This window comes from Ascaphus truei, chromosome 4 (assembly GCF_040206685.1).
Source record: "Ascaphus truei isolate aAscTru1 chromosome 4, aAscTru1.hap1, whole genome shotgun sequence".
NCBI lineage: Eukaryota > Metazoa > Chordata > Amphibia > Anura > Ascaphidae > Ascaphus > Ascaphus truei.
In genome coordinates this window covers 414,796,977-414,816,465 of record NC_134486.1, presented here as the reverse complement: position 1 = coordinate 414,816,465, position 19,489 = coordinate 414,796,977, and the positions used below count along the sequence as shown (strand labels likewise).

Below are 19,489 nucleotides of genomic sequence, written 5' to 3'. Positions count from 1 at the left end.
TCATACCACATACCATTACATAGACATGTGCTTCTGTGTGTCATGTCATACCACATACCATTACATAGGCATGTGCTTCTGTGTGTCATGTCATACCACATACCATTACATAGACATGTGCTTCTGTGTGTCATGTCATACAACATACCATTACATAGACATGTGCTTCTGGGTGTCATACCACAAACCATTACATAGGCATGTGCTTCTGTGTGTCATGTCATAGCACAAACCATTACATAGGCATGTGCTTCTGTGTGTCATACCATTACATAGACATGTGCTTCTGTGTGTTATGCATACCACATACCATAACATAGGCATGTGCTTCTGTGTGTCATGTCATACCACATACCATTACATAGACATGTGCTTCTGTGTGTCATGTCATACCACATACCATTACATAGACATGTGCTTCTGAAAGTCATGTCATACCACATACCATTACATAGACATGTGCTTCTGTGTGTCATGTCATACCACATACCATTACATAGACATGTGCTTCTGTGTGTCATACCACATACCATTACATAGACATGTGCTTCTGTGTGTCATGTCATACCACATACCATTACATAGACATGTGCTTCTGTGTGTCATACCACATACCATTACATAGACATGTGCTTCTGTGTGTCATGTCATACCACATACCATTACATAGGCATGTGCTTCTGTGTGTCATGTCATACCACATACCATTACATAGACATGTGCTTCTGTGTGTCATACCACATACCATTACATAGACATGTGCTTCTGTGTGTCATGTCATACCACATACCATTACATAGACATGTGCTTCTGTGTGTCATACCACATACCATTACATAGACATGTGCTTCTGTGTGTCATACCACATACCATTACATAGACATGTGCTTCTGTGTGTCATACCACATACCATTACATAGACATGTGCTTCTGTGTGTCATACCACATACCATTACATAGACATGTGCATCTGTGGTTCCTGATAAGAGGAAGTGTAAGAGGGGGTTTTGTGGCAGAAGATTGCTAATTAAATACGGCCTTAAAGCCTTAACCCAGGGGTTCTCAACTCCAGTCCTCAAGATCCCCAACAGGTCAGGTTTGTAGGACATCCCTGCTTCAGGACAGATGGCTCAGTCAAAGACTGTGCCACCTGTGCTGAAGCAGGCTCTTTGATTTAGTCACCGATTGAGCCACCTGTGCGGAAGCTCGGATATCCTGAAAACCTGACCTGTGGAGGAGATGAGAGGGGGTAAGGGGGGGATAGAGGGGGGTAAGGGGGGATAGGGGGGGGTAAGGGGGGATAGAGGGGGGTAAGGGGGGATAGAGGGGGGTAAGGGGGGATAGAGTGGGGTAAGGGGGGGATAGAGGGGGGTAAGGGGGGGTTAGAGGGGGGAGAGGAGGCTTGAGGGCTGGAGTTGAGCCCCCCAGCCTGCAACAAATTGCAAAGGGGTTAACACCCGAGACACATTTAGACATGTCAGTAACTGCTCTCTCTTTACAAACATCCAGAGCTTTTACTTTGCAGTAGTAATCACACAGTATCACAGCCCAGCTGTGTACTCCTCCGGAGAAACGCTCATTACAAATGGATTGCCTTGCACTTTTTAATATCTTTTCTGTGCGTGGTGTTCTTGAGAAGATACTGTACACTACAAACCCCTTTTATTTCTAAGCCAACACCTGCATGTCGGCTGTCTTAGTCTGAACGCTCGGTGAGTGAGGTGCCTTCTCGGAGCAAAATAAAGCGCTATGTACATTAATGGCGCTATATAAATAAAGACATACATAAAAGGATGTCTGGGACCGGAATTGCAGAGCTCTGTGACTGGCTCGGGTTCATAAAGCCACATTTGACATGAATGGTGATACCTTTGAAGTGCTAGATAGCAGAGATCTTTATAGATGAAACAATATCATAAAGAGCTTCAAAAACCTCCCAGGTTACATCCACATGTATTCTGTGACACTGCTGTATATATGAGAAAGAACCTTGTATGGCTATGAAAGCTCTGTGCACTATAAGTTGTATGGAAGAATTCTCAAGTTGGCCCATTAATCCCTTTAGTGTCCTATTGACGTCGTACAAAGTACATCTCGGGGACCCTATTAATGTACACAGTACTGTACATCACGGGATTAAGCTTGTTTTCTAGGGGGTGTTCACAAACTAAACGGGAGGGGACCCTCCCTTTCCATTCACGACAGGGGAGGCAGGGAGAGATCACGTGAGCACTCAGTACTGCAGCCACAGGAAACGGTTTCACTTATGTGGGTGCGTGTGCTATTATACTGTACCAATGCCCTGAGAAATCCTTTAACTAAGACATGCAAAAGTCAGCCCCCCAATGGCTGGCCCATGCAAACGGGGCAAAGTTGATAGACAGGCCTCTATTCAATATCCTGTTAGACCACTTCCCTATGTTAAAGAAGAGTTCAGTTACATTCAAATAATCACAAAAGTGATTTGTAGGTGCTGGGAGTTCTGCCAAAACCGAAGTGGGAGGACCTTCCGTCTTAAAGTGAGAGTCTCGAAGGAAATATGTAGTTAGACGTAGCTGGACTAGAGGTGGACTGGAGACTGGATCCTTCTGCAACTTCAGCTACACAAGGATGTCACAAGACCACACACGGTGAGCTCACCTCCCCACAATGATCCCACGCGTGTTAGCCTGCACCATTAACCCCTCGACCCACCCAACTTTCATTACCACAGTCTCTCCCAACACTTGTCTGCACACACACATCCCACCGCCCTCTTCAATTCCCTCCGAAACCCCGTAACACACCCTGGCAATGCCAATGCGGCACGCTTTCAGTAGCAGCCAAGAGGCACACATCTGACGTTTGTGCACATGCGAACGGGAAACACCACAGCTTCAGGTTTTCATGACCTCAACCACCATTCAGCTTTTCACCACTGTTACTCTACTCCTTCTATTTGCCTCCACTCACTCACTTGCACTTTTTGCCTTCACCCCTAGCTCCAACACTTTCTCCCCGAAACCCTCCTTAATTTCCCATCCCCTACTGTCATCTCCTTCACTCTGCAGCTCTTTGCTCCATCTGCTTCTCACATCACACGCTTATCAGCCCAAAAAATCCCAGCAACTCCCTGTCCTACTCTTTCTTCCTTTCCTTACTATTACTCCTACTCTTTGGCAACATGGCCCCTAATCCTGGCTCTATCCATATGCCAATCCTTTCACATCCCTCAGCCTACCCCAACATCTCCTTCTCACCCCGCACTGCTAATCCTTCCAACCTCATGCTCATAACACCTCTCCCCTCCCTTCCTTTTTCCTGTGCCCTATGGAACACATGATGAATCTGCAACAAACTTACTGCAATACAACGACTTACAGCTAAGTCTAAGGGTCACTTCTCCTTAATGAATTATTCTGTATCGCTCTGCTGCCTTCGACACTGTTGATCATGCCCTTCTCCTGCACACCCTACACTCCATTGGCCTTAGTGACGCAGCCCTCTCCTGGCTTAAGTCCTATCTATCCAACTGCTCTTTTAGTGATTTCTTCTCTGGCGTCTCCTCCTCACTCCCTCTTTCTGTTGGGGTCCTACAAGGCTATGTCGTTTGCCCTCGGCTCTTCTCACTCTATACCATTTTACCTCTTCTTTCTGTGAACTAATGCAATCTTTTGGCTTTCAGCATCATGTCTATGCTGATGACACCCAAATCTACCTCTCCTTCCCTAACCTCTCCCTCTCTCTCTTGTCCCGTGTCACCAGCTATCTATCCACAATCTCCTCCTGGAAGTCCCACCATTACCTGAATCTTACATGTCCAAAACAGAATGAATCATATGTCCCCCTTGCACTGCCATACCTACACCCAAACTGTCCCTCACTGTCAATAATACCACAATCTCAATCATCCTCGAAGCTGTCTCGAAATTATTAGGATTTGCATTTTTCTCACTCACAATGCTAATAAAATCCTAATTCACTTCCTTATCCTGTCCAGTCTTCACTCTAGAATTAAATGTAAACCCTAGTTCGGGTATACAAAGCGATCAATGACACTGCCCCCTGTTACATCTCAGCCCTCATCCCAAGATACATCCATAAAAGCCGCCTCTGTTCTGCCGTCATTCACGTCTTCTCCTGCCGTATTACCTCCTCTCATTCACGTCTACAAGACTTCTCCCGCGCTGACCCCTCTCTCTGGGATTCCTTACTACGTACCATCAAACTCTCTCACAGCTTTCAAACATTCAACAACTCTCTAAAGACTCACCTTTTTAAGGAAGCCTATCAGGCATACTCCTAACATCCACCCTCCAACCCTATTGGTACCAGCTGTGCGGCTGGACCAAACTCTATGCTATCTAGCACCCCCTAACATACACATCCCCAAACCTTAATAGATCAAGCGGGGCGGCTGGACCATACTCAGTCCTGAGGCATACTCCACCCCTGGGCGGCTGGACTATACTCAATCCTGAGGCATACTCCATCCCTACAATGAGCAGCAACTTTACCTTTTTGTTTCAAGATTGCCCCTTATGCCCTCTAGAGTGTAAGCTCTCAGGAACAGCGCTCTCATTATCTTCTGTATCTCTTTGTGCTTGTCTGTCCTTACTTGTGTGTCATTCAGTTTATGTCATTGATGTCACTTTGTACCCCCATTGTACCGCGCTGTGGAATATGTTGGCGCTTTACAAATAAAGGATAATAATAGCACACCCTACAAGAAACCTACAATTATCTAGGACCAATGCAGCTACCAGGTATCAGAACTGAGGCTATATCATGATTATGATCTCACAGTTAGCAACACACAAGTTCACTGGCCTGATAGAGAACATACATCTCACTAGGAGGTTGACGGTTTTCTTAGCTGGGTTCCCCACGTTGTTGATGGCGGTGCAGTTATAGTAGCCGGAGTCTTCTGGCCCAATCTTCCAGATTGTGAGGTTCCCCCCCTGACTGGAGCTATTACGTGGCATGGGGTTTGGAGAGTGAGACCAGGTGACTTGAGGAGATGGGTCGCCTCCTGTCAGGGAGCACTGCATGGTGATGTTATCTCCAGGATTCACCACCAGTGTCTCATTGACAGACATCTTCAATGCGGGTGGAGCTGAAAAAGAGAACATGGGAAGAGTGTGGGTAAAAAGGAAAACATATCGAAGTTTAAATAAAGCAGTGTTTCATGTTTGAGATTCCCCTGGGAAATGAATATGCTGTGGAATAAAGAAACACTGAAGGTGACTGTTCAATCTTCTACATCTTCTTCTACACATACAGTAGAATGGATTTGAGATGGAAAATTGTTTGTGCTGAACTAAGGGATGCATATGGCCCATGTCACAGACTCTGCTGCCACGTACACATATTGTAGCTGGTCAGAATCTAGATGGGTTATTTATTTGTGCTCCATTTTTAGAAGCTTATCTTGTAGTTTTAGTTGTACTTTTTATCTTGCGTCTTTATTTGTTGGTCCAGCAGTATAAAGTCCTTGCAGTCTATAAGCAACATGAAGACTGAGACTCTTGGACTCTCCAACACACGGCAGACGTAACCAAGACCCTGCTCAGTGGCTCAATAGCAGAGAATGTGTCTCAGTGAGCACTAGGTGAGGTGCTCCATCGTCCTTTATCACAGTTGTATGATACTCATTTCCTCATTTAGGGCTATATTTACTAAGCAGTGCTATGCCACAACACACCTTCCAGAACCGAATGGACCTGAATGTGTCTTATGATGTAACGCCACTTGGTAGATATGGATTTGGGTGCATTGTTTTGATGTTGTCCATATCCCAGTTCATGGAACTTACAGGTGGATAGAGAGGGTGCAAGTCTGGTATTGAGGGGAAGGGCATACCAGAGGTGTGGGGCAGTCAGTGAGAAAGGTTTAAGGTGGGAGAGGGCTTTAGATGCAAAAAGGGGAGACAGAAGACATCCTTGAGCGGAACGCGAGAGTCTTGGCGGTGCATAGCGAGAAATTAGGGCTGAGATGTATGGAGGGGTAGAGGAGGGTATAGTGACATATTAGGGATGAGATGTATGGAGGGGTAGAGGAGGGTATAGTGACATATTAGGGATGAGATGTGCGGAGAGGTAGAGGAGTGTACAGTTAGATATTAGGGTGAGATGTAAGGAGGGGCAGAGGAGGGTATAGTGAGAGATTAGGGATGAGATGTAAGGAGGAGCAGAGGAGGGTATAGTGAGAGATTAGGGTTGAGATGTAAGGAGGGGCAGAGGAGGGTATAGTGAGAGATTAAGGTGAGATGTAATGAGGGGCAGAGGAGGGTATAGTGAGATATTAGGGATGAGATGTAAGGAGGGGTAGAGGAGTGTATACTGAAACATTAAGGATGAGATGTAAGGAGGGGCAAAGGAGTGTATAGTGAGAGATTAGGGTGAGATGTAAAGGGGTAGAGGAGGGTATAGTGAGAGATTAGGGATGAGATGAAAGGAGAAGCAGAGGAGGGTATAGTGAGAGATTATGGATCAACTGTAAGGATGAGCAGAGGGGGGTATAGTGAGAGATTAGGGATGAGATGTAAGGAGGGGTAGAGGAGGGTATAGTGAGAGATTAGGGATGAGGTGTAAAGAGGGGTGGAGGAGGGTATAGTGAGAGATTAGGGATGAGATGTAAGGAGGGGCAGAGGCGTGTATAGTGAGAGATTAGGGATGAGATGTAAGGAGGGGCAGAGGAGGGTATAGTGAGATATTAGGGCTGAGATGTGCGGAGGGGTAGAGGAGTGTATAGTTAGATATTAGGGATGAAATATAAGGAGGGGCAGAGGAGGGTATACTGAGACATTAGGGTGAGATGTAAGGAGGGGCAGAGGCGAGTATAGTGAAACATTAGGGTGAGATGTAAGGAGGGGCAGAGGAGGGTAAAGTGAGACATTAGGGATGAGATGTATGGAGGGGCAGAGGAGGGTATAGTGAGATATTAGGGATGAGATGTATGGAGGGGCAGAGGAGTGTATAGTGAGATATTAGGGATGAGATGTGCGGAGAGGTAGAGGAAGGTATAGTGAGAGATTAGGGATGAGATGTAAGGAGGGGCAGAGGAGGGTATAGTGAGATATAAGGGTGAGATGTAAGGAATGGCAGAGGAGGGTATAGTGAGATATTAGGGTGAGATGTAAGGAGGGGCAGAGGAGTTTATGGTGAGAGATTAGGGTGAGATGTAAGGAGTGGCAGAGGAGGGTATAGTGAGAGATTAGGGTGAGATGTAAGGAGGGGCAGAGGAGGGTATAGTGAGATATTAGGGTGAGATATAAGGAGGGGCAGAGGAGGGTATGGTGAGAGATTAGGACTGAGATGTAAGGAGGGGCAGAGGAGGGTATAGTGAGACTTTAGGGTGAGATGTAAGGAGGGGCAGAAGAGGGTATAGTGAGAGATTAGGGATGAGATGTAAGGAGGGGCAGAGGAGGGTATAGTGAGACATTAGGGTGAGATGTAAGGAGGGGTAGAGGAGTGTATACTGAAAGATTAGGGATGAGATGTAAGGAGGAGCAGAGGAGGGTATAGTGAGATATTAGAGTGAGATGTAAGGAGGGGCAGAGGAGGGTATAGTGAGAGATTAGGGATGAGATGAAAGGAGAAGCAGAGGAGGGTATAGTGAGAGATTATGGATCAACTGTAAGGATGAGCAGAGGGGGGTATAGTGAGAGATTAGGGATGAGATGTAAGGAGGGGTAGAGGAGGGTATAGTGAGAGATTAGGGATGAGGTGTAAAGAGGGGTGGAGGAGGGTATAGTGAGAGATTAGGGATGAGATGTAAGGAGGGGCAGAGGCGTGTATAGTGAGAGATTAGGGATGAGATGTAAGGAGGGGCAGAGGAGGGTATAGTGAGATATTAGGGCTGAGATGTGCGGAGGGGTAGAGGAGTGTATAGTTAGATATTAGGGATGAAATATAAGGAGGGGCAGAGGAGGGTATACTGAGACATTAGGGTGAGATGTAAGGAGGGGCAGAGGCGAGTATAGTGAAACATTAGGGTGAGATGTAAGGAGGGGCAGAGGAGGGTAAAGTGAGACATTAGGGATGAGATGTATGGAGGGGCAGAGGAGGGTATAGTGAGATATTAGGGATGAGATGTATGGAGGGGCAGAGGAGTGTATAGTGAGATATTAGGGATGAGATGTGCGGAGAGGTAGAGGAAGGTATAGTGAGAGATTAGGGATGAGATGTAAGGAGGGGCAGAGGAGGGTATAGTGAGATATAAGGGTGAGATGTAAGGAATGGCAGAGGAGGGTATAGTGAGATATTAGGGTGAGATGTAAGGAGGGGCAGAGGAGTTTATGGTGAGAGATTAGGGTGAGATGTAAGGAGTGGCAGAGGAGGGTATAGTGAGAGATTAGGGTGAGATGTAAGGAGGGGCAGAGGAGGGTATAGTGAGATATTAGGGTGAGATATAAGGAGGGGCAGAGGAGGGTATGGTGAGAGATTAGGACTGAGATGTAAGGAGGGGCAGAGGAGGGTATAGTGAGACTTTAGGGTGAGATGTAAGGAGGGGCAGAAGAGGGTATAGTGAGAGATTAGGGATGAGATGTAAGGAGGGGCAGAGGAGGGTATAGTGAGACATTAGGGTGAGATGTAAGGAGGGGTAGAGGAGTGTATACTGAAAGATTAGGGATGAGATGTAAGGAGGAGCAGAGGAGGGTATAGTGAGATATTAGAGTGAGATGTAAGGAGGGGCAGAGGAGGGTATAGTGAGATATTAGGGTGAAATGCAAGGAGGGGCAGAGGAGGGTATAGTGAGATATTAGGGTGAGATGTAAGGAGAGGCAGAGGAGGGTATAGTGAGATATTAGGGTGAGATGTAAGGAGGGGCAGGAGGGTATAGTGAGATATTAGGGATGAAATGTAAGGAGGGGCAGAGGAGGATATAGTGAGAGATTAGGGATGAGATGTAAGGAGGGGCAGAGGAGGGTATAGTGAGACTTTAGGGTGAGATGTAAGGAGGGGCAGAAGAGGGTATAGTGAGAGATTAGGGATGAGATGTAAGGAGGGGCAGAGGAGGGTATAGTGAGACATTAGGGTGAGATGTAAGGAGGGGTAGAGGAGTGTATACTGAAAGATTAGGGATGAGATGTAAGGAGGAGCAGAGGAGGGTATAGTGAGATATTAGAGTGAGATGTAAGGAGGGGCAGAGGAGGGTATAGTGAGATATTAGGGTGAAATGCAAGGAGGGGCAGAGGAGGGTATAGTGAGATATTAGGGTGAGATGTAAGGAGAGGCAGAGGAGGGTATAGTGAGATATTAGGGTGAGATGTAAGGAGGGGCAGGAGGGTATAGTGAGATATTAGGGATGAAATGTAAGGAGGGGCAGAGGAGGGTATAGTGAGAGATTAGGGCTGAGATGTAAGGAGGGGCAGAGGAGTGTATAGTGAGAGATTAGGGATGAGATGTAAGGAGGGGCAGAGGAGGGTATAGTGAGAGATTAGGGATGAGATGTAAGGAGGGGCAGAGGAGGGTATAGTTAGATATTATGGATGAGATGTAAGGGGGGGCAGAGGAGGGTATAGTGAGATATTAGGGATGAGATGTAAGGAGGGGCAGAGCAGGGTATAGTGAGACATTAGGGTGAGATGTAAGGAGGGGCAGAGGAGGGTATAGTGAGAGATTAGGGTGAGATGTAAGGAGGGCAGAGGAGGGTATAGTGAGAGATGTATTTTGCTAGAAGACCTTCTGGCGGTGCAGGACCCTACTTTACAACTCATGGACTTGGATGGGCAGTAAGGTGTCTTCCAGTTTGGGAAGGTGTCATTGGGCAGAACACTGCTTAGTAAATGTGGCCCCTTATGGGTTGTAAGGTGTCCAATGAACAGAACCACTTCATAATTAACCCTTAAATTGTTTTACAATACGTTTTCCTATACAAGCATTCTATTACTCTAACATTACACGGCAATGTTACTTAAGAAACATACGTATTTACTGCTTCTGGAAGTTTGTTGAGATTAATTAGATCAATTAGATTGTAAGCTCTCCGGAGCAGGGACTCTTTTTCCTAAATGTCACTATTATGCCTGCAGCACTTCTACCCATTACGTGTTATTTGAATTATTTGTTATTTATATGATTGTCACGTGTATTACTGCTGTGATGCGCTGTGTGCATTAATGGCGCTTTATAAATAAAGACATACACACATACACACATACACACATACATACAGTACATCTGGGAGAGCAGGTGTACACAGCATGTAACTGTGTTACTCTAACATTACACAGCAATGCTGGCTCCTCTGACAGGCGTTATTACCTGTGCTAACGCTGGCATATTATATTATATAGCAGTGGGGCCATTACAATCCATGGTTAAGGAGATAACACGTGCATTATTTTGTGTCTGATAGTGACTGATACCAGTGTTTAACCCATTAAATCCACCACCGTCATTAGTGCACCGGGGTCACCTCCATGCCATTGTGCAGCAAACTTGCCTCCCTTGGGCGGAATTGCTGATTAGTGTGCTTTATACACAGGCACAAAGGAGAGGGCTTTGAATTCACTCAGGGGCTCTCTCTATAGCTCCCGGCTTCTATTATGCTCTTGAGTGGATTCTGCTTTTAGTATATTCCCCTCCATGCACAAGACGTCCTGTATTCTCTCCCGACGCTGTGAATGTAGCCCTCATTTGAGTCATTTGCTCGTCTCTCTATAACACACTCTGAGCTCAAGTAGTTTATGGATGTTACCTAAGAAACATCCGTAGTTCTTGTTTCTGGAAGTTTGCTGAGATGTGGGCGAGCAGGCTCACCACGGGGAAGTTCTGTCCTGCTCTTTACACAGTGTTTGCTCTGAACCACACAGCGCCTACAGGACAGCCGGGCAGCTCCGTCCTGGTGCCCTGGAACTGCACGTACCATGTGCAGTGTGTGAGGGCAGTCAGTTAGCACCAGTAGGGTACTATATCATTTTAATACAGTGCCAGTAATGTACGCAGGATATTAATGGCTACGTCAAACACAGGGGAAATGAACACCATACACGGTAAAGTGGACATTGGAAAACAGGTCACCCTGAGCAGACCCGATTCCATTATAAGCAACATTACTTTATAGAGGTATGGAAATCCTTCCAATGCAGCTGCCCCTGCAATATTCTCAAATGATCATTTAACTGTGAAATCAAAGGGCAATTCTCATAGGAACTACTAGTACTGGGTGAGACCACATGGCCCGGTCTCCTGCCTTCCACAGTAAGGTCCAGTCTATAGTCAGTCCGACGGCGCCTGCGTTAAGGCTGTAAGGCCGCATCCATGCTTCCTGCAAGCGAGCGCGAGACAGGGGGGGAGGGGCGTTTCGGGGGGGCGTGACCGTGACGTCACGGAACAGGTCACGTGACCCAGCCGTCGCTCCTCAGATACAAATTGATGTGTCTCGGTGAGCAGCTCTCCGACCAATGCTCACGTGCGCACCATACACAATCACATGACCTCAATGCGCGGTTCAGCCAACGAGGGCGAACCGCTCACGTGACGTCACGGGCACACCCTCCAAACTGTGAATCACAGCTTCTATTGGTCGCGTCTCCTCCTCCAGATCCCAAAGGCCACGGAGCGCCACGCACGCACGCGCCTACTATCTACAAGGCCTAAGAAGTACTGGAATCTGGAATCTTCTGCGTGGGCGCTACTCCCACTCCGTTGTCTCCACATACTGCGTGTCCAGGCTGTCTGCACAGGGCTCGGCTGGTGTTCTACTTCCTGTCAGTCACACAAGGGGCAGTGGCTAATATTGCCTAAGCAGTGCTATTGCATTGGAGACCGTGTGCCGAGTGAATGGACCCCAAGGTGCCTTGCAGCGCCGGAAAGTGTCTTATAGCAGAGCACCGCTTATTACATAGCGTCTAGGACAATTAGACGCGGCTAAACTGCGTCACCGTCAGGCCAGTTCGCCGCCGCAGGTAATGTAACCCCTTATCTTAAAAACCCTAACCTTCACCCCTTACCCTAAATCCCTAATCATAACCCTAAAAGGCATAACTGGCAACTCCTACGTCAGGGGCCAAACGGCTGAGGCCAGCTGTCTCTCAGTGCCTGAATGGCCACAGCAAAACGGCCGCATCTTATTGTCCCCTCCCGTGTTAAACATGCCACGGTGTCTTACGTGAGATATATTCAGTTTATGAGATGAGGAGGCAGGCAGACTCGAGTATCTGCGGAGCTGAAACGAGCGGTGCACGTTTCTTTCGCTTTCTGCCTCTAGAAACCATTCAAGTCCTCCGAGTGTTTCATACACGGGGAGGCCAACTGCAGTCCTTAAGAGCTACTAACAGCTCAGGTTTTCAAGATATCCCTGCTTCAGCACAGGTGCAGTCTTAAACTGAGCCACTGATTGAGCCACCTGTGCTGAAGCAGGTCTATCCTGATAACCTGACCTCTTAGTGGCTCCTGAGGACTGGAGTTGCCCCTGGTCTAATATGAGCCTCAATTAAAAGAAGAATGTTGTTTTTATTCACTGTTGGTAATTACACAGCGCAGACGGATTGGAAGCCACCTATGTTTGCACAGCCTCAGCCCAGGCTGGGAAAGAACACTGTTTCCTGGCTGAAATCTCAGCCATAAATTGTGTTTGCATGCAAAACATACAGAGCGAATAGGAGATGGTTTCTTCATTTTCTAACCCTGATTTGATTGCTGTTATAAGTGTCGGGATCCAGTTCCCAGATTGTCTGAGCTGGTTTCGGGCCCGGAGCTTTTCCTGCGTCTGTCTGCGCCCCAGAGTATCATTAAACTGCATTTGGTTAATAAAATAAAAAGATAAAAAGGTAGAACGAGTTTTCATTGTCAGACACAGCTATCCCCGCTGACCGAGTCCTGCTGCTCACTGAATCTGATGCTGACGGGGAAACAGGTGGCTGTGTGAGCAAACCCCACAGGAAGCGGTTCGCGTCAGTTTCTTTAACGCGTTTCGCGGGAAGCTGAGCCCTTAGCATCCCAACTGCGAGAGGAGATAATAACTTTATTATTATTTTCATTTATTTGTGAAGTTCCAGCATACAGTTTTCCGCAGCACGGTGCAGTGGGTGTACAGAGTTGTGTATGCCACATAAACAGTTCGATTGTGAGCTCTTTCGGGCGGGGGCTCCTTTTCCTATTGTTTTAGATCTGAAGCGCTTATTTCCATTGTGTGTTATATTATTATGTCACTTATGTTACTGTTGTAAAGCGCCAAATAAATAAAGATATACCGTATTTCCTCGATTGTAAGACGCCATCGATTGTAAGACGCACCATCGATTTGGCCCTTACAATCGAGGAAAATTACTTTTTCACTTAACATGTTTGAGGAGAGGTCCCATGTCAGCGGACGATGAAGCTGGCGCCGGTGGTGGCAGGAGAGCTCCCATGTCTGCAGATGGTTGAAGATGGACAGTGGGCGGGACCTTCAGCTGCAAACTTGGGACCTGTCCTGCCACCGCACTCCCGCCCGCTGTACTTCAACCATCTGCAGCCGTGGGACCTCTCATGCCGCCACTGCCCGCTTTGTCCTCCGCTGATATGGGGCATCTCCTGAAACAGGGTTAGTACTGTAGACACTTTTTTTAATAAAAACGTTTTAATACATTGATTCTAAGACGCACCCCCATTTTAGACATGTGAAAATCAGAAAAAAGGTGCGTCTTAGAATCGAGGAAATAGGGTACATACTGTACAACAGTGACATACAAATAAGGACACACATGCACAGATACAGAGAGGTAATGGCAGCCCAGCTTCTGAGAGCTTCATCTGGATCAGGGGACGCCAACCCCAGTCCTCAACCCCCCCCCCCCCTCCCCTCTCCATCAACAGGTCAGGTTTCTTGGATATCCCTGCTTCAGTACAGGTGACTCAATCAATAGCTCAGTCAAAGAGCCACCTGTGCTGAAGCAGGGATACACTGAAAACCTGACCCTTGGGTGGCCCTTGGGGACTGGAGTTGGCTGCCCTGCTGTAGAGGGAAGGAGGAACAATGTTGAAACAAGAAGGTGAAGTGGCCGCTCATGGTTTTATTTGTAACCATGATCGTGGCTGCTGACCCGATTCTCTTCCAGTTTTATCTTTATGATCCCAGTAAGTTTGGACATCGAAGTTTTTTCTTCACTAATCTTATAAAGTATTTTGATTGTGGCCCAAAGCAGGAGCTGTGTACAGACATCTTTGGCTGGGTGCACTGTGCTGCGTTCTCCTTGTGGCGGCTTCCAATGGAAGATGGAGTGTGCTGGATTATTATCCAGGGAAGTTTACACCGCCGATGCTACATTCAATATCCCAAAATAGTAGGGGATCACTTTTTTAACCCCTTTGCAACCAGACTGTTTAGCAACGAATCGCAGAGCGATGCACTGCTGGCCACACAGTGCTTAGGGGGCACTTTATTAACATAGAGAAAGGTGTGTTTAGACAAGCAGCTCTGGTTTTTAGCAGGTTTGCTGCCTGTGTAAACACTGCTTCTTACATCGGATGCAGTATGTTACATTTACGTCACGAGATATGGAGGATTTTATGGGGAAAATAAAAGGCTAAAAGAGTACAGAGACGATGCATCTCATTATAATCTGTGCACCATGTAACTCCTCCCCAACTCATCCTACTGACTCTCCCCAAGGTGCAAGCTGAGGCAGAGATGCAGAATGTGATACATCTCATTATCTGTACACCATGTAACTCCTCCCCAACTCCTCCTAATGACTCTCCCCAAGGTGCAAGCTGGGGCAGAGACGCAGAATGTGATACATCTCATTATAATCTGTGCCCCATGTAACTCTCCCCAACTCCTCCTACTGACTGTCCCCAAGGTGCAAGCTGGGGGAGGGACGCAGAATGTGATACATCTCATTATAATCTGTGCACCATGTAACTCCCCCAACTACTCCTACTGACTCTCCCCAAGGTGCAAGCTGGGGCAGAGACGCAGAATGTGATACATCTCATTATAATCTGTGCCCCATGTAACACCTCCAACAGAGAGGTTGACAATCAAGAGGTTATCCTGGCACAAGGTCCTTTAATTCTGCAATACAGTTGAAAAGGAGCCACCCAAGATAGACATTTCCGGCCAGAGGGAGACATGCATAGAACATGAAGCCTCCTTGGTCTGTGTGTCTTAGCAGTCGGTCTTGAGAAAGTGATCCTGTATTTTGTGGTTGCCAATAAACATGCAGTCACTATAATAGCTCTTTGTCAGGTAACACAGGTTTTTTCTCTGCTGCTCAGCTCTGCAGCTAAATACAATTGACAGTTTAATAGAGGCTGGTTAATAAGATACTTCATTATATTCACTGGCTTTTCCCAGATCTTTTTGAAGGTCCCATCCTGAGCAGAGCAATGTATGGAGGAGGAGGGAAGGGGGGAGAGATGGGATTGATTGAGACACACTGATCGACTTTAGCAATCTGCTGAGTTCACTTGTCTTTTCCTCAGCTCCCTGTCAAGAGGAAGACACATAGGAATAAATCTCACAGGTTCATCTCAATACGTTTGGACCCAAACGAATGAGCTATCAGGTTTATTCGGCGCAAACCCGTAAGAGTGTGATGTAATATAGCAGATTCTGGAGGCCGCTCACAGAGAATGAGGAGAGAGAGAGAGAATGAGAGAGAGAGAGAATGAGGAGAGAGAGAGAATGGGGAGAGAGAGAGAGAGAATGAGGAGAGAGAGAGAGAGAGAGAGAGAGAATGAGGAGAGAGAGAGAATGAGGAGAGAGAGAGAAAGAATGAGGAGAGAGAGAGAGAGAGAATGAGGAGAGAGAGAGAAAATGAGGAGAGAGAGAGAGAACGAGGAGAGAGAGAGAGAATGAGGAGAGAGAGAGAAAGAATGAGGAGAGAGAGAGAATGAGGAGAGAGAGAGAAAATGAGGAGAGAGAGAGAGAACGAGGAGAGAGAGAGAGAGAGAGAATGAGGAGAGAGAGAGTATGAGGAGAGAGAGAGAAAGAGAGAGAGGGAGATGTTTGTCAGTGTGTGTGTGTGTGTGTCAGTACCGTGTTAGCCAAGCTTTATAATCAAAAACGAATAGATGATACCGTTCTGTGGCTAACGAAATGCTTTTATTTGTGCGAGCTTTCGAGATACACTGATCTCTTCTTCCGGCGATGTTACACTGAATGAAGCAAGAACAGTTTTACTTTTAAACAGCCTGGAATGTTATCTGGATGAAACCTATCCCTCCCCCCCTGTGCAGTATGCGATGTATAACTTTAGTTGTTAAATGGTCCCTGAATGTTTGTGATGTAAGAGTGTGTGTGTATATGTGTATGTGTGTAAATATACCTTTATAAAGGGCCCACAGTGTATACAGCGCTTTACAAAAGGTGTGTGTGGAGGGGGGTGTGAGGGGTGTATACCAATGGTGTTGGTGGGTGTTGAAATGTAATTACTATAAATGTGTGTGGATACTATGTAGTCCCTATTGGTATATAGGGATAGAATTACATTGTACATTTGTATGTGTGTGTAAGAGACAGCTGTGTGTGCTACATATAGCTTGTACAGAAAGAAACTGTCCATAGATAGCAGGGAGATGCAATGTAGATAATAATTCTAACACTCGGGACACATAACTGCGATGTTGCTCCCTCAACTACCCTCCCCCCCACCGCGCAAACACACCAACAAGAGTCTAGAGTTACAATGGGCGTGGGTTTTATTGAAAAACAGCAAATGAGGAGGTGCTGACCCTGCCAGAGTGCTCCACCCACAGGTAAGGACAATGACGCCCAAATCGTGGCCGTTTAGCTTGTACCGTCCAAAGTCCCAGCTACTCAGCTGACCCCACGTCAGCTGGGCCCCAGGTACTCAAATCACAAGGAGCCCTGCCCACTCACCAACCATGCCCCCACCAGGCATTACTGTAACTGAGTGGATGTTTGAACTGGGGCGCTCCCTGGGATGTGTGGCTAGAAAATGTTACAACGCCTGGACCGTCTTCACACTCCCATTACTGTAACTGAGCCTCGTCTGGAAAGGTTACCCTGCACTTAGACCCCCAACCATCCGCCACCAATGGGGCTAGCTAACCCCATAAACTAGCCCCAGCCGCCAGACCCACAGGTACCCTCCCAACCTGATCTGAATGAACAATAACCAATTCACACTGTTTAATAGTCACTATGCAAACAAATTGAACCGCCCCCTATTGGGGAAAAAACCCTCCAGAGCACCCTCTTACTTCCCCTCACTCACGTCCCAGCCATCTTTCAATGTCACCATAGTGGGGGTAACGGGGCTAAACTCAACTCTTGGATAGCGATAGGTCCACCCGGGCGCCACTCTAGAGCGGCCAAAATGCCACTCAGGAGGACAACTCGCTTACTGAGGGATCGGGCCCAACCCCCGGCGCTAGACCCCTTACCACCTCTGCTAACTGCTGTGAAACATACCCGGACCCCCCAGGCATGGGGAATTGACACCCCCCTGGAGTTGACCTACTGGGCTCCAACCCAGCAAGGGTGCCCATTAAGGGCTTCCTTCAAGCTTCACCTTCCTGGGGTTTTGCAGCTAAAGGGGGAGATCAGGGGAAGCGTCTTTTACCCTGAGACCCGGGCCCCCTCCTACCCCTTGCTGAGCTCTGCCTCCTGCAGCTTCCACCTATCGCGGCCGGCCCCCACTCAGAGCTGGTCCTCTCAGGAGGCCTAGTGCATCTATGAGCGTGCCGCTCCGGCCTCCCATCACGTGGGCCACTCACGGTCTCCTCTGTATTACTAGCACCACTCACACCCTCACTGCCACACTGCTCAGCACCTGCTCCAGGCAGTACCTCACCGGGATCCTCGACGTGTGTGGCTCTCTGATCACCGCCGCTTTCTCCTCAAGAGATTGCAGCCGGTGATGACTCCTCTGCAGCTATGGCCCCACACGGCACCGCCCGGAGGTCAGACATGCAGAGAAAGGCAAGCCATGAGACCATCACAGGGGGGCGGGGAGGTAGTCACAGGGGGGCGGGGAGGTGCAAAGGATATCGAGGGTGTGGGTGAACAGGGGGCCTAATGTCAAGGCTCTTAACCTTACCCTCCCCCATATTCTCGATCGCCTGGTAAGTCACGGTGCATTGTGCTGCTCCCCTGGAGGGCTCTGACGGACCCTCGATCCCATCCCCATCTCCACCTAAAAGTGCAGGTCAACAACCACAACAACCCATCTCCGTCCTGGGAACATGCCCCAGCATGCAGCTGGTAGCAGAGCACCTGCACCCAGGACAGACCCTGCAACACACAGTAAGGGGCCCGGCATGATCTCCTGCCCCTCACTTCCTGCCTTCATCCTCTCCAGCAGGCCCCCTCCCTTCTCCGGAGTGTCGCCTGTGACCAAGAGGGAGGGGAGGGGACAGGAGGAAAAGGTGGGGGTTGGTTGAGCATGGGCCTTGAGGTCATGCCACACTTTGCCTAAGCTTCCATGCTTTCTTTCTGAAAGGGAAACCTTACTTTGAAATCCCACCCTTTCCTCCCCTCCCATCCTGCCAGTAAGGGGTCACTGTCAGAAGCAGAGTCATAAATGACAGCCCAGGGGCTGATCACAGAACAGCACAGCACACAGAGGGAAACCCTGATATTCATTACTTAGGTGGGCTTCACATAGCTTGGTTATTTTACTGACATAAGATATAACTTCCATGAAACAGAAAAACACAATTACCTTCCAAGAAACCATTACAAATAATGTTTTTTTTTTTTTTTTTAATTGGCGTGTAGCCTGTATTTAAACACTCACTATTGGTCCTTCATTGCTAAAATGTCTCTGTAACAACTCCTTCACTTCGTGAAAAAAACACTAAGGCCTCGTTCAGGGTGTCAGGGGCAGGAGTTGGAGGGCGGGCGTTCGCGTGTGCGAGCGGCAGTCTGCTGGGCGATGTGTGCACATCCTCCCCAGCAGACTTTTTCAGGAGTTGAGGTGGGGAGGGGGCGGGGCGACAGACAGCAGCTGAGGGATCGAAGTTCCTGTCTTGAAATCATTCTCAAGAATGATTTCATTGGCTGCCGAGGTCCCAGTGACGCTGCTGCAGCTTCAAAAAACAACTTGGGTTGTTTATTGAAACTGTAGCCAGCGTCAACTCCGAACTTCAGAGACAGGGCAGCTGCTACCCTGACAACCACAAGTCACTTTAAATACATTGTGTCGGACGGCCGCACGCACGCACGCACGTCAGCACGCCCTCCCTCCGAAGCCTGCACCCTGAACGAGGCCTAAGTATTAAAAAAAAAAAAAAGCAGCACGATTATTATTAATACCGCTATTATTAGTATTAGTATTACTAGTATTGTAAACTTCAGGTCATTTCTACTCTGACGTATATGGGATCCACTTACAAATAACCTCTTTTTTCTATTCTTCCAGCATAAAAATGTAAGGAACATTACACTTAAGTTCAGACCACTACTTTTAAGAGCGATTCACCCTTTGCCTCTCTGCCAGTGAAGAGATTCAAATCCATTTCCCCTGATGCCTTTAAATGCCTGTATACTCCATCAGCCCTAAAGAGCAGGTAGGACAGACTATTCCTGCTGGGAACTCATCCGCTGCTTG

General features: G+C 47.6%; 1 protein-coding gene across 6 annotated transcripts in view; it reads right to left on the bottom strand.

The window, feature by feature from the left end:
* MDGA1 (MAM domain containing glycosylphosphatidylinositol anchor 1) overlaps nt 1-19,489 on the bottom strand; it is a 544,714-nt gene that overhangs the window by 142,124 nt on the left and 383,101 nt on the right. For all 6 annotated transcript variants that reach the window (XR_012801245.1, XM_075598788.1, XM_075598786.1 and 3 more), the window contains one exon: nt 4,826-5,095. Coding sequence is in view for 5 of the 6 variants with exons in the window: in XM_075598788.1 (XP_075454903.1) it covers nt 4,826-5,095 (270 nt within the window). In the remaining variant the exon portion in view is untranslated. The remainder of the gene's footprint in view (nt 1-4,825; nt 5,096-19,489) is intronic.